This window comes from Sceloporus occidentalis, unplaced genomic scaffold (assembly GCF_023333645.1).
Source record: "Sceloporus occidentalis isolate IW3139 unplaced genomic scaffold, rSceOcc1.0.p SCAF_5, whole genome shotgun sequence".
In the NCBI taxonomy this organism is placed as follows: Eukaryota; Metazoa; Chordata; class Lepidosauria; order Squamata; family Phrynosomatidae; genus Sceloporus; species Sceloporus occidentalis.
Genome location: NW_028316985.1, coordinates 1,443,744 through 1,464,490, shown reverse-complemented (window position 1 = coordinate 1,464,490; position 20,747 = coordinate 1,443,744). Strand labels below are relative to the sequence as shown.

The 20,747-nt window shown below is 44.3% G+C and overlaps 1 protein-coding gene across 1 annotated transcript; it reads right to left on the bottom strand.

The window, feature by feature from the left end:
* Positions 1-1,095: 1,095 nt before the first annotated feature.
* Positions 1,096-20,261, bottom strand: LOC149311515 (guanylyl cyclase-activating protein 1-like). Its single transcript, XM_089527345.1, has 4 exons — positions 19,620-20,261; positions 12,898-13,047; positions 7,067-7,157; positions 1,096-5,268 (listed from the first exon to the last, which is right to left on the bottom strand). The coding sequence occupies exons 1-4, from the start codon at positions 19,812-19,814 to the stop codon at positions 5,138-5,140; spliced, it is 567 nt and encodes a 188-aa protein (XP_089383471.1). The 5' UTR covers positions 19,815-20,261; the 3' UTR covers positions 1,096-5,137.
* Positions 20,262-20,747: the final 486 nt, after the last annotated feature.

The window sequence follows — 20,747 nt, the reverse complement described above, 5'->3', positions numbered from 1 at the left end:
TCAAGATCAAGGTCAATGGCCATAGAATTATTGGAAATGGAAGGGGCAACTAGGATCAAATCCAACCCTCCCCTCATTGCAGGAAATGGCCACAGAATTGTTGGAAGAGCCCTCATAGATTCAAACCCAACATTGTAGGAAATCTAGCAAGAACATCCCCAGCAAGTAGCTGTCTATCCTTTTTCTGAAGACGTCCTGAGAAAGAGACCCTACCACTTGTGTAAGTAAGAATTTGCATTGTTGAGCAGCCCTTGCTGTCAAGACACTCCTTCTAATGCTGGTTTAGGGATTGGTAGAAGTTGCAATATATCCAAAGGTGACTTTGCAATTCACAACTGAGGTCATGAAGCTGCATCGTGTCCTAACATCCCCTTTCTTGGACTCTAATTTTCCTTGCATTCCTCTTGACCATTGAGATGGCCTCTAGCCCATTGGACCTCCGGTTCAATATCCTCTGTCTTTGCTTGATAGGGATTTAAACAATCACTGGGCTCTTTTGATGCCATCGCTGGCTGCCAAGTGGCATCCTGCCCAGCCGGCAGAAAGAGCAAAAAGCATGGGAGAGAGGCAGAGGCTGTTCTGAGCTGGAAGTAGTTGCCATCCTAGACCTTCTAAGACTTCATTTAATACCAAAACCTGCCAGAACATCCCTGCTATAGGATAAACTTTTATTGCTGGTCAATGGATGCAGTCAGTGGTCTACAACAGAGGAAAGCATCACAGTCCTTTCCATGATGGGGTACAGCATCCCTTGCAGTGAGTGCCATTGTATATATTGGGGTATCATCATCATCATCATCATCATCATCATCATCATCATCATCATCACAGCGGGTGTTTGGTATCCACTGGGGTTTGGTTCCAGGCCCCCCCCCTCCCCATTGGATACCAAAATCTATGGATTTTCAAGTTGTATTCTATACGATGGTGGAGTAAAATGGTGCTCCTTATATAAAATGGCAAACCCAAGGTTTTGCTTTTTGGAATTTATACTTTTCAAAAAATATTTTCAAGTCTTGGATGGTGGAACCTGTGGATAAAGAATCAGTGGATAAGGAGAGCCAGCTGCACCGGCTAACGTCAGTTCAGAAAAAACACAAGCCTCAGCAGAGTCAGAAAGCTTTATGCGGAAAAATGGGTTGGTTGCAGCATTAACAATGTTGTCAGGACTGAAGCGTTTTCAGTTACACAGTATATTGAAAGCACATAACAATTCCAGTTAGTGTATTAGAAGCACATAACAATTCCATTCTTGTGGGCTTGCACCCCATCTGACTACAAACCTAAATTATTTGTTTTCCCAAAGTTCCCCCACTTTCTCTCTTGAACCAGGCTGACCTTTGCAGCTTGCAGATCGGTTGCTCCTTCCCATACATCTCATTAATCCGATGATTGGAATGCTAAACAACCTTTCTACCCAGCATCAGCGTATCCCATCATCCAGTATTACCAAGCGTATAAAAAAATATAACTAACACACATGACAGGATCTATATTCCTGGCGATATCGTCTGCTGTTTCATTTACCACAAATAAAGCTTATGCTACAGCAGCAACCTGCCTCAGAGTTTGGCACCAAAAGAACTTTTAGGGGACGACTGGAATTGCATCCAGTTCCGGAACTGGACGGCCAGTGTCCAGTATATAACCAAAATGCCCTTTTCCAGTGCAAAAGCATCCAAGTCTTTCTCAACAGATATATAAAGGGTAAAGTATCAGCACTGAATAGCCACAGAAAATAAGGGCATTTGCTTTAATGGCAGACATGCCCGCGGTGCGTGGCTCTTTACTCTTTCTCTGATTTCATCTGCTAGAGGGTGAAACCTCCCAGATATGTTTGCCCATTCAGGGACAAACCCTGGAAGACATACAGCCAGAAAGACAGAATTAGAAGATGTTTCAGTGGCCAGGTATAGGATGGGGGACGTTTGGGTTAACAATACTACATGTGAAAGTGATCTAGGAGTCTTCACAGACCACAAGTTGAACATGAGTCAACAGTGTGATGCAGCAGCTAAAAAGGCCAATGCCATTCTAGGTTGCATCAATAGGAGAAAAGTGCCTAGAAAAAGATACCTGCCGCACCTCAAATCTACCCCTAATTTTAGAAAATTTGTTTTAGTTTTTTTTAAATGTATACTGTTTAATTTTAATTTTTATTGCTTTTTAGCTGTTATTTTTATGATCGGGGGAGGGTTGGGATAGAGGGCTGTTTATTATTATTATTATTATTATTATTATTATTATTATTATTATTAACCTTTATGTATAAAGTGCTGTAAATTTACACAGCGCTGTACATACAATCTTTTAGTCAGACGGTTCCCTGCCCTCAGGCTTACAATCTAAGAAGACACGACACAAAAGGAGAAGGGAGTGGTGGTGGGGAATGGGATCAGGTCCAGCAGTTCTTCTCCACCTCCGAGGCCTGGACCAAGGCAGATGGACTGGAGGAAGGGCTTGGCTTCTTAATGGATGGTTAAAAGGAGGCTTCCTGGGTCAGAGAGGGGCTTGCCTCTGGGAATGCTTCTCTAAACAATATAGTCTTTAACTCAGTTGTGAAACTGGGTAGAGAAGTGATGAGGTGTGCATGTGGGGGAAGAAGGTTCCAGGAGTAAGGGGCAGCAAGCGAGAAGGGATGAATTTGGGAGGGGGCAGTGGTAGTCCTAGACTGTGACAGGAGACCTTGACTACCAGAGCGGAGGGTGCGAGTAGGAATGTAAGGAGAAAGAAGGTCAGATAAGTAAGGAGGGGCCAATCCATGGAGGGCTTTGAAAGTCAATAATAAAAGCTTGTACCGGATGCGGAAGGGGAGCCAATGAAGGGAGGAGAAAAGAGGTGAAACATGGTCAAAGTGGCGAGCGGTCGCGAAACCACTAGGGCATGGACCAGAGTCTTGGCAGTAGAGATTGAGAGGAATGGATGGATCTTGGCAATGTTGTAGAGAAAGAATCTACAGGCCTTGGCAGTGGCCTGGATCTGGGGAATGAATGACAGAGAAGAGTCAAAAATGAGGCCAAGATTGCGGACTTGATGAACCAGGTGAATAGAAGTGTCATCGACAGAAACAGAAAAGGAATAGTGAAGGGTGGGTTTAGGTGAAAAGACAAGAAGCTCAGTCTTAGACATGTTGAGCTTCAAGCGCCGAAGCCGCATCCACTGAGAGATGGCAGCCAGACAAGAAGAAACTTGCTGTTCAAGCCTTGGAGAAAGGTCAGGGGTGGAGAGATACAGCTGAGTGTCGTTGGCGTACAGATGATAGGAGAAACCAAAAGAACTGATGAGTTTACCTAGGGACAGTGTATATAGAGAGAACAGAAGGGGACCCAAGACAGAGCCCTGGGGAACTCCAACAGATAGCGGAACAGAGGACGAAGTCTGACCACCCGTGACCACTGCAAAAGATCTGTCTGACAAGTAAGATTTAAACCATGTTTATAATTATGAATTTTTATTCCTTATTATATTTTAATGTTATATTTGTTCTGTAATCCGCCTTGATTCCCACAGGAAAAGGTGGAATATAAATAAATTATTATCATCATCATCATCATCATCATCATCATCATCATCATCATCATCAAGGGAAGTAATAGCACCACTCTATTCTGCTTTGATCGGGCCTCCCTTGGAATAACAGTGTGTCCAGTTCTGGGCACCACAATTCAAAAAGGATGTTGAGAAAATTGAACATTGTCTAGAGGAGGACAACTAAAATGGTGAAGGGTTGGAAACCATAAAGCGATACGAGGGACAGCTTAGGGAGCTGGGGATGTTCAGTATGGAGAAGAGAAGGTTAAGAGGTGATATGGTAGCCCTGTTTAAGTATTTGAAGGGGTGTCATGTTGAGGAGGGAGCAAGCTTGTTTTCTGCTGCTCCAGAGTATAGGACACAAAGGAACAATAGATGCAAACTGGAGGAAAAGAGATTCCAGCTCAACATTAGGAGGAACTTCCTGAGAGTAAGGGCTGTTTGACAGTGGAACACACTCCTTCCTCTGAGACTGTGGTGGAGTCTCCTTCTTTGGAGGTCTTTAAGCAGAGGCTGGATGGCCATCTGTCAATGGGGATGCATTGATTGAGAGTTCCTGCATGGCAAAATGGGGTTGGACTGGATCAGGGCCCTTGGGGTCTCCTCCAACTCTAGGGTTCTATGATTTTATGATTCTAAGTAATGTCCACAATATTAACATTAAGTGGGGTACCTAGAATATTTGACACCTGGATGATTTTTTAATACTTCACTGCAACAGAATTATTCTTAGTAATAATCATGAGATGAAACTAATACTTCTGATTTTGCAAGTGATTCCACCCAAGAGATGGCCAGTAGCAGCAGTGGTGACTCCATGTTTCTTGTGCCACTGCTGCTGCTGCTGTTGCCCCAGTGGCATCACTAGGGTTGGTGTTGCTCTGCCCCAGTGACCTCCTCCCATCCCACTCCCTACAGAACCCACAGTAATGTTTCTTTTGTACTAATATTAGTCATGGATCACTGAATGCAATAGTTGTGACATAAACAATTAGCAAAATCAAAATTATCCCTGAAGGCTCTTAACACCTTCCTGAAAAAATATGAAAGCTGTTCTTCCAAGTCTAGGAAATCCTAGTGGATTTAGCATGTGCAAATTTCCCAGGACTAGTGAGTGCCCATCATGATGCGGGGTGACCAGGCGTTCTCCTTTCCCAGGGCACTGTCCTCCTTCTGCCCAGGAGGATTCCAAAACGTCCTCCATTTTGAGCGTGACTAAGGAGCATGAATTTATACCACTGTGAGTAGTTTTTATTGCATCATGTCCTCCGTTCTTCTTGAATGTGCTACTTTGCAGGGCCTTCTTTTCTTTGCAGTGAGCACATCTGGTCACCCTGATCATGGTGAAGATGGGCAAGCTTGACCTCCAAGTCAGGGGCAAATCAGATTTCAAAGAGAATGCGGCATTCGGAGACTTGCAGGACCAGCCTAAGTGCAACTAGTTGTTTGTACTGATATTGCGGGTTTTGTTCTGACCCCAAGTGCCCTGGCTCTCATTTGGGGTCTCCACATCTCCAATGGCACCTCACTCCACAAAAATGCTCTCACTTGCTTCCACATGCCACCTATTGCATTTCATCTCCACTGTCTCCGACCAGGTCTGCTCCTAGATGCTGTTGCGCCGGCCGCTGTTGATCATGGACACAATGTGGTCCAAGTCCAAACTCTTCATCATCACCTCCATGAATTCGTCATCTTTCCGGGCGCCTTCCACAAACTCCTCCAGAGAAAGCTCACCTGTGGCAGGTGGAGAGGAATGGAGAAAAAGAGAGGCATGTTGAGCAAAGGGAGGGAAGGTCTCAAGTCAAAGGCTTTCATGGCTGGCATCCATAGGTGTTTTGTGGGTTTTTTGGGGGCTATGTGGCCATGTTCTAGAAGAGTTTATTCCTGATGTTTGGCATCGGTCCTGTCCTTTCACACATTATGGACCATGGGAAGGGGAACCCATTTATGGTCCTGGGATCCTTTCACACAATACAGTTGTACCGCTATGATTCTTCTTTAACTGGGTTCCTTTGGGTTGCATCCTACAAAATCCTGAGATCTGCCATTTAGAATTCTTTGCCTGAGGGCTCATTTGCCTTACAACAACAACAACAACAACAACAACAACATAATTACTGAACTATGAAAGCTTGGCTGAACATGACCTAGGAGTTTATCACACTGGGACTAATTTCATATATAAAACGGAATTAAAATAGAATTAAATGGGACTAATTTCAGCATTAAATAGAGGGTAAAGAGCATTTAAAGCTTCCCACAAATTAAGCAAAAATGGTGAATCATTGCAAGAATGATTACTATTGTTTATATTAATTATATTATATTATATTATATTAAATTATATTATATTATTATATTCCACCCTTCTCCCAAGGCTGGGACCCAGGGCAACTTACAACATTAAAAAACACCATACTGTTAAAAACATACAAAAATAGTACAGTGTATAAAACGGAATTAAAATAGAACTAAATAGCTACAGTTATCACATGTAATTGCGCAAATAAAGTGATATCACAAATTGTTGCTGAAATCCTGAAAGTAAAAAGATGTGCGTTAATGCTTCTTTGTGACCACTTTAATGGTGGGTTTTGTGCGACGTCGTGTGAAATCGTTTCACGTAATTACATGATGTTTTGGGGATATTCACGGGATAAACTCCCGATCTCCTTCGTGGGATAAACTCCCTCAGCTGTTTGTAAGTATTCTAAAGTAATGCCTGAAGGGATGTGCCTTCATGTATAGAACCATGCCCTCTTGCCAATGTAGACTGCTTGCTTAGAATAAAGCTTTCCTTGAAAAAAATCTCCTTTTCCCAACGTCATTTTCATGTGCCTTGTTGTGTGTAGGATTCTCATCTCTCGAAAGGAAAGCCTCTGCAGAACTGGAGGTGGAAGAGTGCAAGTGACATCCCTCCATAACTCTCCATTGAGTTATTAGGTCAAAAAGGTTAAAATCAATGGGTGATGGCAGCTAGACGATTGCAAGGAGTCCCCTTTCCAACCAAGAAGCAGAAGAGGGAATCTCTTTACAAAGCGGGACGTTTTAAAAGCAGCTGAAAAATTGAGGTGGCAAGAGAGGCTCAACTGAAACCGTCCCTCTCACTTGTGACACTTTTGGGTCCTCACTGGGCACACACCAGTGGGGCTGGCAACAACTGGAAGCAACTTTGGGGAGACCAGAGGTCCCTTTGTGTGGCTTTTGGAAGTAACCGTGGGCTGCTGTTTAGGTGTGGGGTGGAAACGATATTTTACAATCAAAGGCATGGCCTTTTTTTAAAAAAGCATACCTATATATTCCCAAAGTTCACATCTAGCGTAGAGGCCACAGGATTGCCAACCACGCAATAGTGTACAATAAATGACATTCTGGGCACAGAGATTTTCCTCCTCCATTGGATTTGGAGCTACACTGAAATGTTGGACAGGATGGGAAGTGATGGATGCTCACCCCAAGTGTAAATGTGTGTCCATGTGTGTAGTGTATGTGTGTATGGGGAGTGTGCGTGGGCTGCTCCAGGGGCTCTCACCGTCTCCGTTGACATCAATCCTATCAAAGACTCGGTTGGTGAATTCCTCTGCGCTCGTCTCGTGGTCGCAGCCATTGATGGCCCGGATCGCCTGCAATGGAAGAGTTTATCACTTATTTAATGGGATTAATAATCTCCCAGATTTCCTCCAAGGAACTGAAACAGGCAGCAAGCTTGCAAAAACACGATCATACACATCAATTGTAAAAACCAGATCCAACACTCAGACCACTAACTAGACCATGCTGGGTCTCTTTCAAATCAGTGCTTTTCCAAAGAGACACATTAATGCGCCCACATTAAGGAGTTGGTCAGCAGCTGAATGGAGGGCATCTTCTGCTGAAAGCAGGTAAGGCAGGGATGGGTTTTTGTGGCTTGCCATTCCTTTCCTGTTTTAGGCTAAGAGCGTGTGACTTGCCCAAGACAGCCAATGGGTTTCCATGGCAGAACAAAGATTTGAACCCTGGTCCAGCACTGAGAAATTTGACATTTATTATGCAGGAATGAAGCAGATGTGACCAAAAAAAATCACAGCATCAATTTACATTGGAAACCATTATCAATAATTAATCAAAATAAGAACCCAGAAAGGCTAAAAAACAACAAATGGTAAACTGGGGAATTCATTATAAATGAATTAAAGACACATCTTTTCTGGCAGGCTTATTTTAAAGAAGGGTTTAATGGTTTTATAAGATTGCAGTTTAGCTGTTGGTTTTATGGGTTTTCTTTTTTTATTGTGTTTTGTATTTTAACATGTACCTCACCTCGAGTCTTGAGAAGAGGAGGGAAAGAAAAACTACTACTACTACTACTACTACTACTACTATTATTATTTCATTTTAAACATGAGTCTCACCTCCAAGATCTATCATTATATGGATGCAAATATTTCAAAATTATTTTAAAAAATCTAAAATCCACTGGTGCCAAGCATTTTGCATAAAACAGACTCAACCTGTATTATATCCCTGTATTATATCCCCATGTCTGCATTCACACTGCAGAAATAATCCAGTCTGACACCACTTTAACTGCCATGGGTCAATGCTATGGATCTGGGAAATGTAGTTTCCTGAACTATTTAGCCTCCTTTGTCAGAGAACTCTAGTGCCACAACAAACTACAATTCCCAAGATCACATAGCATTGAGTCTTGTAAAGTGGTTTCAAACTGGATTATTTCTGCTGTGTGGATGCAGCCTATACCATCTTCCTATATTTATACTTATATCCCTATATTGTGAGAACTCTGGACAGCGTACAAAGCAAAACAAATGTAAACAGTTTAACACAACTACAGCTTTAAGACAATAATCTAGAGATGCTGGAAGTATATTAAACAATTTAGCAGATTTTAAGCAGCTTTAAAAGTTAAAACAATTAAAACTATGGGGATGTGTGTTACGCCAGCACCACAAAGGGTTGTATTTGCTGGCTGAAAGAGCTGCACTGAAGGCCTTTCTCTCTACAACACATAAACACACACCTCTGACCCTATTTGATGACCAGGGTTTCTTTCTGTTACGCTATGGAGCATGACCAAAACCTTTTGGTGCAGACTCAGCTTTTCCTTGTGCAACAACAACTCCTTCCAAAACACAGTCGGAAAGTGGAATGGCCTTCCTCCATGGAGACATCAGAGAAGAAAGGAAAGGTCTGAGAGTCCCAGCGGATGCCTTGGGATGGGATCTAGAGGTATCCATCCCTGGAAAGCCCTCCCTGGCCATTGCATCATTAAATAAAATTAATGCAACTTGTTTCCTTGATGGAGGCTGGATGGCCATCTGTCACAGGGGATGCTTTGATGGAGAGTTGCTGCATGGCAGAAGGGGTTTGGTTTGGATGACCCTTGGAGTCTCTTCTGACTCTAGGATTCTATGACTCACATGAAAGTCATAGAGCAAGGCTGCACAAAATGGGGGGAACCTCAATGGATGGCAATTCACCTTTCATATAGATTGTACCCCCTTGCATTGTTTAGTACTGTTTTTACTCTTAAAAAGTAAAGGTTTTGGAACTCTGGCTGGGCATCTGTATTGCAGTTATGGATTCGTAACCTAGCGCTACAGATTTGTAACTACACAATATTCAAGGGTAGCTGGATTAGTGCCTCCTTTGCCTTCAGGGACTGCCATGGTGGAATGCACAGGGTTCAAGAACAGCCCATTCCAACCCAGTATAAGAGTCTACCTTGACAAAGAGCATCGCAATAGGGCCAATCCGGCCGTCTTATTCGGACTGAGCCTCATCCTCCGTTTGTTAGCCCTTATCCAGTACATTACTGTGGCCAGACGCTGCATTGATCAGGCTAGCTGCTCTTTTAATTCCATAAGCGGCTTTCTGCGTTCCAGGGAGAGGAAAGCAGGACAGAAATAATAAATCTAATCTAATGTAAGCTGATCTAATCTTTGGAATCACTCGCAATTTCCCAAGGAGGGAGGCAGGAGACGTGTGTGAATGAACACTTTACAAGACAGAAACATAGAATTGGAAGAGGCCACAAAAGGGCCACCCAGTCCATCCCCATCCTGCCATGCAGGAACTCACAATCAAAGCATCCCCAGTGACAGATGGCCATCCAGCCTCTGTTTAAAGATGTTGAACATCTCTTACTGTCAGGAAGTTCTTTTTAATGTTTAGGTGGAATCTCTTTTCCTGGAACTTGCATTCATTGCTCCGTTTTGTCCTATTCCCTAGAGCAGCAGAAAACAAGTTTGCTCCATCTTCAATATAAAATCCTTTCAAATACTTCAACAGGGCTATCATATCACCTCTTAACCTTCTCTTCTCCAGGCTAGACATACCAAGCAGCTCCCTGAGAGGCAGAAGTATTCAGGATACTTTAGTGGTGGAGTCAGGCATTGGCAAGGGGCTGCCCTAGATGGCCCTATGGGGCCCTTCCAACTCTGATCCCATGAAAAATGAGGTTGCCTGACTTCTGGTCATGCAAAGGGATCTAGTAGCACCTTTGAGACTAACTGGAAGAAAGACATTTGTAGCATGAGCTTTGCTAGTCTTAAGTCTACTTCCTCAGATGCATTTGGTGGAGTGGAAAGCCATGGACAGAACTATATATACATCGTAGCATAAGCTTTCAAAGGAGTTTGTTACACGGGGACAATTGGAAGTGTAAACAGGGTTTATCCCATGAAAATTGCCCATTCACAATTAAAATTTTCACATGACATGATTATCCTGGGAATATCCCACAAAAATTGTGCAATCGCAATGAAGTTTTTCACACAACATTGTGATCTAAAGTGATTAAAGCACCATTAACCCAGGAATAACAAGGCAATAAACAACAACAAATCATACGCGGGAAAAACCTATGAATGATTTATTGCTGTTTAGTGTCTGGTTATTCCCGGAATAATGACTGCTGTGTGTGAAAATTGTAATTGCGATTTAATAATAATTGCACAATTTTCATGGGATAAACCCCATTTAAACTTCCAATTTTCCTCTGTGTGTGAAACTCCACCGGCTTAGACTGCATCCACACTACAGAAACAATCCAGTTTGACACCATTTTAATTGCCATGGCTATGGAATCCTGGGATCTGTAGTTTGCTGTGCCACCAGCGCTCTCCAACAGCGAAGGCTCAATATCTCACCAAAAACAAATCCTGGGATTCTGTAGCATGGAGCCATGGCAGTTAACATGGTGTCAAACCGGATTATTTCTGCAGTGCGGACGCAGCCAGAATACCTAGGAAGGCGCTGGACTCTCCTTCTTTGGAGGTTTTTAAGCAGAGGTTGGATGGCCACCTCTCAGGAGTGATTTGGTGGGGAATTTCCTGCACTTTTCTGGGGGTTGGACTACATGGCCCTTGGGGATCCCTTCCAGCTCTATGGTTTTACAACCAAGGAGCCAGAGTCCATTGACTCTAATCAAGGAAGTTCCTATTCCTAAGTCGTGTATCAGGACGCAAGTGCAGGAATCGATGAACCCTTGGGTTACAAGGTCCAAGTTGAACAGTAAGGTATTAACAGGCGGACAGAGGATGGAAAACAGAGTCAGAGCTTTTGCAAGCCAGTCAGTTCTGCTTGTTTCTGAAACACCTGCAGCTTCTGCTCTGGTATAAAACTGAGCAGGATCGGGCTCTGGAAAGGAAAGCCAATGGAGGCAGAGACTGTTTTCTGTGTTGAAAAATGAAATTCCACCCTGGAGAAGAAAGAGTATCTTGATTCTGTCCTTGGTGGGATGGTCTCATAGAATCTTAGAGTTGGAAGAGACCCCAAAGACCATCCAGTCCAACCCCATTCTGCCATGCAGGAACTCTACATCAAAGCATACCTGACAGATGGCCATCCGGCCTCTGCTTAAAGACCTCCAAGGAGGGATACTCCACCAAATGTCTTGATGGAGTGTGTTTCGCTGTCGAACAGCTTTTACTGTCAGGGAATTCTTCCTAATATTTAGGTGGAATCTCTTTTCCTGGAGCTTGCATCCATTGCTCTGGGTCCTAGTTTCTGGAGCAGCAGAAAACAAGCTTTCTTCCTCCTCAATATGACATCCCTTCAAGTATTTAAACAGGGCTATCATATCATCTCTTAACCATCTTTTCTCCAGGTTAAACATACCCAGCTCCCTAAGTCTTGCCTGATAAGGCATGGCTTCAGACCCTTCAAAACAAAACAAACAAGCAGCTTCATTTATATACCAATTCATACTGAACTAGCAGTGTTTAAGTGGTTTACAACTGTAAGCTAATTGCCCCCAACATTCTGGGGACTCATTTTAGCGACCTCCTTGGAAGGATGCAAGCCTAAGTCAAGCATGAGCCCTTTCGCTGGTATTGAACTTGCAACCGAGTGAGTGGCTGCAATATAGGTATTTAACCACTGCGCCACCATTTTGGTGGCCCTCCTCTGGAAAAGCTCCAGCTTGGCAACATCATTTTTGGACTGTAGTGCCCAGAAGTGGAGACAGTATTCCAGGTGAGGCCTGACCAAAGCAGAATAGAGTAGTACTATTACTTCCCTTGATCTAGTAGACACTATACCTCTATTGATGCAGCCTAGAATCACATTGGCCGTTTTAACTGCTGCATCACACTGCTGACTCATGTTCAACTTGTGGTCTGCTAAGACTCCCAGATCCCTTTGGCATGTACTGCTATCAAGCCAGGCGTCCCCCATCCTATATCTGTGCATTTCGTTTTTACTGCACAGGCTTCCTTGTCTATCATTCCTTCCCTGTCCAGGGCCATGGTTGACTGTTCTTGTCTGCACTGTAAAAGTCATACAATTTGACACCACTTTAACAGCCATGGCTCAATGCTATGAAATTCTGGGACTGGTAGTTATATGAGATATTTATGCTTCCCTGTCAGAGAGCTCTGGTAACCCACCAAACTACAAATCCCAGAATTCCATAGCATTGAGCTATGGCAGTTAAAGTGGTATCGAACTGCATTATTTCTGCAGTGCAAATGCAATTGCAGCCCTATTCTACATGTACAAAATGTGACCAAGATGGTTGTTAGTGAAGGACAACAGACAAGCTAGGAAAGGCTGCAGCAGTTTGCTTTTGCCTAAATATCTCACGAAGGACAAAATTCTGCCCCTTGTCCTCTCCTTTCATCCCTGCTGAGCTGATGGAGTGTAAACAACTTTTGAGCTTTGGACTCTGTCTGCAGCAATGGAAGGAAGCTGAGGACAAAGGGGGAAGGAGGGATAGAGAAAATGGGACTTTTTAAAAGCTGTTGAGAAAGTGGGACGGCAGAGGATTAACCAAGGCTGTTCCTGCCGAATCAGGACAGTTGGAGGGCATGAAATTAGCCCCACGACTGGCTCTCCCATCAGGACAGCGGTTCCTCTCACCTGAATGATGTTGAGGAGCTCACTGCGGTCGATGCATCCGTTCCCGTCCACGTCGTAGAGCTTGAAGTACCAGCGCAGTTTCTGCTCCATCTTCCCCTTCAGGATCAGGCTGAGGGCGGCCACGTACTCCATGAAGTCAATATGGCCATCCTAATCGGGGTACGAGGAGGAGAGAAGATGGAGGGAGGATTGAGACCAGACCAGAGGAAAAGTGGGCTGAGGAAATGAGGTATCTTGGCTTGGCCTGCACCACAAGATGCTTGAATTAATCAAGGACCTATAATGGAGAAGGGTTGACCCTCCAGATGTTAAGTTGAAAGCTTTCATGGCTGGCATCATAGTTTTATGTGGGTTTTTCGGGCTCTGTGGCCATGTTCGAGAAGAGTTTATTCCTAACGTTTTCCCTGCATCTGTGACTTTGGCATCTTCAGAGAATTTGCATTCTCTGAAGATGCCAGCCACAGATGCTGGCAAAGCGTCAGGAATAAACTCTTCTCAAACATGGCCTCAGAGCCCGAAAACCCTCCAGATGTTGTTGGGCTACAATTCCCATTGGTCCTTGTCGGGAGAGCTGATGGTGGGCAACAATGGGAGTAGTTGTCCAATGACATCTGGAAGGGCACATGTTCCTCAACCCATATCTTGGGTGCTGCATATTCCATCATGCCCTTGGTGGGCAAAGTGTGGTCAATGGGCCACATGCACCTCCCAAAATCATTTTGTGGTCCTCAAAGCCCACCGGGGGTCAAAATTGCCATCAAAAGCCATTTCCACTGTATTTTGTGTGTGTGTGGGGGGGACTTTTTTGTGGGAGCGGGTACAGCAGGGTGCTGTAAGCTGTGTGTATGACCTGTATATCTATTCTGCCCCCATATTTACAGAATCATAGAAGCAGGGACCACACAAATCACTCCTGAAAGATGTCCATCCAACCTCTTTTGAAAGACCTCCAAAGATGGAGAGTCCACCTCTTGCCCCAAGACAGTCCACTGTCAAACAGCTCTTACAGATTGGTGACTGGATGTCCCAGGATGTCAAATTGGTTCCTGGGACATCCAGGAGTGAAGGAGTCTCCTTCTTTGGGGGTCTTTAAATAGAGGCTGGATGGCCATCTGTCATTGAGGATGGTGGCCTTGTTGTGCAACACAGGTGAGCAATAAGGCAATGAATAATAAATCTTCCTATCCCCAGGTTCCTTTCTTTAGCAAAGGAAGAAAGAGAAAACGGGTCACCTCTCTGAGATGGGGCCTGGAAGTCCTCTTCGACAGCAGCTCCCTTCTTTCTTGTTCAGCTCCTTGGCCATTGGCACGTGGGGTCCCTGAGAACTCAGTCCTATCCCCTATGCTTTTTAACATCTACAGTATGCCCTTGCCATACACAGGGGATCTGTTCTGCCCCCCCCCCCATGTAAGGCAAATTTCATGTATGCTGGAGTCCCATGTAATTGAATGGTGGTGCGCTCCTGTGTGTGGTGGCGTGCACATGCCTCTGGCACATGCAACATTTTGTCACTCACCACTCACCGTCTGCATAAGCTGGAATTTGTGTATGGCAAGAGCGCATATGTGGAGGGCGGACTGTACATGAAACCACTGGCAGAGATTGCCTAGAGTTTTGGAGAAAGGTGTCACCTGTACGCTGATGATACCCAGATCTATCATGCTTTTCCACTTAATTCCAAGGAAGCTGTTTCTGTTCTAAACTGGTGTCTGGATGCTGTAATGGACTGGATGAAACAAACTGAAGCTTAATCCAGACAAAACAGAGGTGCTCCTGGTCAGTCGAAAGACAGATCCGGGAATAGGGATTCTGCCTGTGTTAGATGGGGTTACAATTCCCCCGTAAATTTAGGATTCTAGTTTGGGGGTACGCCTGGATTTGGCTCTGAGCCTGGAGGTGCAGGTTTCAGGGAGACCGGAAGTGCTTTTTCACAGTTAAAGCTAGGCTCCATTCACACTACGAAATAACCCGGTTTGGAAACTGGGTTATTTCCCTGTCATTCAGACTTGCACCAATTGTACTCAACGCAGTTTGTGGGGAGGGCAACCGGTGCATTTGGCATTCCTTAGCAGTTCTTTTTTAGAGAACCACAACAATCCGCATCTCCAATAGTGTGAGTAAGCTATCGGATTGATTCAGATTGTGTAGCCACTGTTCAGGAATGGATGCGCCACCATTTTGATCCAGAACGGTGGTGAATTAGAACTTCAGACCGGATTTAAATGCCATGGAGAGATTAGCTGCCTTAAAACATAGTGGGAATGGTGAATCAGTTCAAAATGTGAATCTCTCAGTGCAAAAAATGTAAGCGTGACTGGCCCTAATGTGTCCCACTGCCAACTGCGCCCATTCTTTGAGACACCAGATTTGGCCACAGTGGTACATGCCTTATTTATATCCTGCTTGGAATTCAGTAATGCGCTCTATGTGGGGCTGCCTTTGCAAAGTGCTCAGAAACTTCAGCTGACCCAAAGAGCTGCAGCCAGGTTGATAAATGGAGCTGGCTACAAGGAGCATACATTTCCCTTGTTGCAACAGCTGCATTGGCTGCCAGTCTGTTTCCGGGCACAATCCAAAGTGCTGGTTTTGACCTATAAAGCCCTATATGGCTTGGGTCCAGGCTTTTTGAAGGACTGTATCTCCCTTTATGAGCCCACTAAAGTCCAGTTGACATTGTCCAGAGAGACCCTCCTCTCTGTCCCACCATCTTCCCAGGTTCATTTAGTGGGAACAAGAGAGAGGGGCTTCTTGCTGGTTGTTTCTCCCAGGCTCCAGAACTCCTTCCCTAGAGAGGCTAGATTGGCCCCATCCCTGTTTTCGTTTTGGCAGCAGGTTAAAAACATTTTTGTGCCATTTTTGATGAAAGTTGGGGTATTAAATGCATATACAGTGAGCCCTTGCCTTATGCAGGGGATCCATTCTGGACCCCCCCCCCCCCCGCATAAGTCAATTTCTGTCTAAGATTAAGCCCTATTCACCATATTAGAGCTCGCCTTATGCGTGAGCTCACGTCCGTGTATGGCGAGCTCGCATATAGCGCGGGCATGCTGTAGTAATGTTTGTACAAAGTTTAAAAAAATACTTTTTAGTATTCATTATTTTAAACTTTGTAAATTGTTTAATAGGTTTTATTTTGTTATATTTATACCTTTTAATGTTTTTTATTGCTTTTAATTTGTATGGTTTTAAACTTGTTGTGAACCACCTTGAGTCCCTTTATCGGGAGAAAGATATAAATAACATAAAATAAAATACTGTGGTCTCTTGGTATCTGCTAGGGTTTAGTTCCAAGGATTACCAAAGGATTACCAAACTCCATGGATGTTGTTGTTGTTATGTATGTTCAAGTCATTTCCAACTTATAGGCAACCCTAAGGTGACTCTATCATGGGGTTTTCTTGGTAAGATTTGTTCAGAAGTTTGCCATTGCTTTCCCTGAGGCTGAGCGAGTGTGACTTGTCCTAGTCATCCAATGGCTTTACATGGCTAAGCTGAGATTCGAACCTTGTCTCCAAATAGTCCAATGCTCAAGTTATATGCAATGGGGTAGTAAAATGGCGTTCCTTATATAAAATGGCAAAATCAAGGTTTGCTTTTGGGAAGAATTTTTGGGAATATTTTCAAGCTGTGGATGCAGAGTCCATGGATACAGAGTGATGACTGTAAAATAACATTAAAAAAATACTTGTATTGTGTGTTGTGTATTATGTATACGCAAACACAGGTATTCCAAAATCTGGGGGGGGGGGGGGAATATCCAAAATATGGAATACCTCTGGTCCCAAGCATTTTGGATAAGGGGTGCTCAGCCTGTCCTTGAAGCCACAGGTTCTTCTTCTAGTCTTTCTCCTGGACTACAAGATCCGCTCACCTCCTTTGGCCCCTCTCCATAAGACCGCTGTGCTGAAACTGGTTTCATCCAGGTAAGGCTGAGCTACCTGGAGGAGGCACCTGTTTGCATGCAAGATTTCTGGCCATTTCATAGCATTCCTGGCCTGTGACCTCCGTGTTGAGCTCCTGGTGCTTTTTAAGCTGCCTTTTGGTGAGGTGTCCCACAGGTAATTCCTGAATGGCTTATGATGCAACCATGGCTCCTTGAAGAAGGGCTGGGGTTCTTCCCCAATTCCACAAGCCCCTTTTTTGCTTTCTTGGCTACTTAATGAAAATATTTCTGCTCTGCCATAAAAAGGGGACTGCAGGGTCCCACTTTGTCCCATCGTGGGAGGAACGGATGGTTAAAGCCTCCAAATTTAGCTTTGCAATGTTGTTCTGAGGATTCAGAACCCAGACTCCTTCTGTTTAGCATGAAATAATTCTCCTTGCTCAACTAAGGGAGCACCTGTCTGAAGAGGTCAAGCATAAGTTGGATTAGCAAAATCAATCATTTTGCAAAATCAGTTTGCTAAATCAAACAGGAAATCAATGCAAAATCAATTTGCTAAGTAAAACGCAAAACCGTTTGCATTTTAAGGCGAGGGACTCACTAGCAACCTTCCAAATCCTGCTTCAAACATGTGAACTTATGAGTATGGTGGACAGTTTACACGAAATTATGGGTACATCATGTGCCTCAAAAATCCACACTTCATATTTGAGGCTTAAAGACCCTTATTAAATTTCCCAAAAACTCAGAAATTTCAACTCTTGGCCCATTTCCCTCCCATCTCCTGCAGCCTGAATAGAGCTGTAACTAAGGCAGGTTCACATCTGGCGTTTAGCGTTAGCAGAATGGAAACTGGAGAGGGCTCTTGAACCTTTAAAGGTCATGCAGAAGAGGGAATGTCTGCAGATGGGGCTTTAAACCATTAAAAGTACAACAGCCCTCTGAAGTTTCCAGTCTGGCAACCTCTGAACAAATTTTACCAAGAAAACCCCATGATAGCTTGGTTCTCTTTAGGGTTGCCATAAGTCAGAAACAACTTTAAGGCATATAATAACAACCGTATGGTGTGGCCCAACAGGCATTGAAGTGTTTGTGTGTGTAGACAGTGACACAGCTGGCAAGTATGATGTGAGGCTGCAGGGTTGTTGTGGCTTCAGGACAGAGGCATTACTCTTAAGCTTTAAGGGCAGAATCCACAGGTTTTGGATAGATTACTCATATATGTATATAGTCCTAACTAAAATGACCAGGCTTCGCTTAAGAGGAACTGCCTTTCCGTCCAATACACTGAAGCCATCAAGCAAACCTAGTAGCCATCTGAGTTGGAAAATAAATCCTATTGATTAATCCTAAATAGAGTAGAACCTTTGAATAAACGGCTGAATGGTGAGTCGACACACAGGGAAATCTCATCGACTGTCTCAGGCCATGTCTACATGGGCAAATGAACTGGCCTCCCCCTGTCCACTCAGCAGGCAGTCTGGACACAAATGGACCGGACAACATCTGGCCTGTTCAGTGGTACCCTTCTTAATATGGGGTTAAAAAGTCCCTGTTTGCTTTACAGCTTCCTGGAAAATCTGGATCCCAATGTTGGGGCCAGGATATTCCAGGTTGTCTCCAAAGTATCCTGGTCTGTACAGATAGGACCTCAGTCCTCTGAAGCTGCAACTTACAATGGAGTTTAGGTCGTTGATCCTGCCCAGAGTGAATGAGTCTGTGGGTTCTGGTCCTCCTAAGCATGTCAACTGCTATGCTCTACTCAAGGAGAACCAGCGTGTTGCAGTAGTTTGAGTGTTGGACTACAATTCTGGAGGCCAGGGTTTGATTCACAGCTTGGCCATGCAATCCACTGAGTGACCTTGGGCAAGAAGTCACACACTCTCAGCCTCAGGGGAAGGCAATGGCAAATCTCCTCTGAACAAATCTCAACAAGGATGTGGAGAAGCTGGAGCGTGTCCAAAGGAGGGCCATCAAAATGTTGAAGGGTCTGGAAACCATGCTGTATGAAGAAAGACTTAGGGAGCTGGGTATGCTTAGCCTGGAGAAAACATGGTTAAGGAGTGATATGATAGCCCTGTTTGAATATTTGAAGGGATGTCATATTGAGGAGGGAGCGAGCTTGTTTTCTGCTGCTCCAGAGACTAGGACCCGGAACAATGGATGCAAGCTCCAGGAAAAGAGATTCCACTGAAACACTAAACTTCCTGACAGCCAGAGGTTGGATGGCCATCTCTCAGGGATGTTTTGATGGTGTCTTCTTGCATGGCAGACTGTGTGGCCTTTGGGATCTCTTCCAAATCTATGATTCTATGAACTGTGCAATGGACTGCCTGGGAGGGTGCTGGACTCTCTACGTGGATGGTTTTGAAGCATCTAACAGGGATTCCTTAGCTGTCGGGTCTTGCTTGGCTGGGACTTGGACTAGACTGGCCCTTCCTATTCTCTGATTCGGCTGGTAGTGCCATCAAACTGGTCTCACGACTTCTAAAAAGTCACGTCTACTGTTGCTTTTGTGACCCTTCTCCAAACTAGCATAGACTCGTCCCTCCATATTCGCTAGGGTTAGGGGCACAAGACCCCCGTGAACATGAAAAATAACAAAAACACCATGTTTTTACCTGAGAAGACACCTCTCTAGGAATCTCTAGGTCCTCCAGTGCAACTCTGTGGTCAACGTCCAACAGACACTGACCATAGAGTTGCACTGGAGGAGCTAGATATTCCTAGAGGGAGAACATATTAATCAAATCCGTGAATAATCAAAGCCGCAACTATGGAGGGATGAGTGTACTTTAGAAAGGTGAGCTGATTTGACTGGAGGAGATCCTCTGCCTACCTTGTTCATGTCGAAGGTGTGGAACATCTGTTCTATGTACTTGTTGGCTTCGGGTTCCAAGCCTCGTAGTCCAAAGAAATGCTTGAACTCGTGTTCGGTCAGTTGCCCGGAGGGGCACTCGGTCATGAATTTCTTGTACCAATGGTGGATCTCCAACGTCTGGAGGTCGTCCAGAGTGCTGTTGCCGTTCCCCATTTTCCTCTGGCTACAGGACGCGAGGGACCTCCGCCGTCCACCTTCTCCCACTGGGTCTTGCTACGGACAGAACTGGTCTCTCCTTCCTTGCTCCTTTTACTAGAAGCATCCAGACAGAGTAAAGCAAGACTGGAGGCGGACGACTTTCCTGAGCCAATTACGGCCTTCTAATCTGGCCTGAGACCCATTTAGAAGCCTTAGAAGAGCGTCAACAATATCAAGAGGGAATGGAAAGAAGGAGGAGGGATAATCCAGGAAAAGCAGCCCTGTTATTTTGGGGAACAAAAACCACAAAAGGTTGAGAGGGTTAAGCGGCTATTGGCCTTACAAACTGACCTCAAGCCGTTCCAGACATTGTTTTCGCCACACGCTACTGCTATTCTCAGCTCCCCATTGATATTCTCGGTGGCACTCTTTGGATTAAATGGTTAAACACTGAGAGATCGCTTGAAGTTATAGGAAAAGTGAGACCCTTAAGGAACTCTTCCAGCAGCAAAGGAAAAGAGGAAGGCAGGGAAAGTGTGTCCCCATCGATAGATACCCCTTGATCTCTTGGTGCTATTTTGATATGAGTTGATTCTCCCTTATCTAGTCACTGCATGGGACCAGAAGTGTTTTGGATTGTTTCTGAATTTTGGAATATTTGGATATATTATTATTATTATTATTATTATTATTATCCCTCTCTTTCCCCAGAACTAGGACTCAAAGTGGCTTCACAATGTTGAAAAACAGTTTAATTAGAAACATAGAAGAAAAAGTACAATGAAAAAGGAATTAAATGACTACAATATTAAAATGGATAAACAGATATCTTGGAGATGAGACTCAAGTCTAAACATGACATTCATGCTTATGTTACGAAATTCAATGTGTTGAATACATCTTATATACACAGCCTGAATGGTACAGTCGTTGCTCCCTATCCACTGA

Coding starts and splice junctions, on each gene's coding strand:
- LOC149311515 (XM_089527345.1), bottom strand. CDS start 19,814: ATGGGGAACGGCAACAGCACTCTGGACGACCTCCAGACGTTGGAGATC. Junction 13,048..19,619: donor ACACCTTCGACATGAACAAG/GTAGGCAGAGGA, acceptor TACCCCGATTAG/GATGGCCATATTGACTTCAT. Junction 7,158..12,897: donor AGCTCCTCAACATCATTCAG/GTGAGAGGAACC, acceptor CTTCCATTGCAG/GCGATCCGGGCCATCAATGG.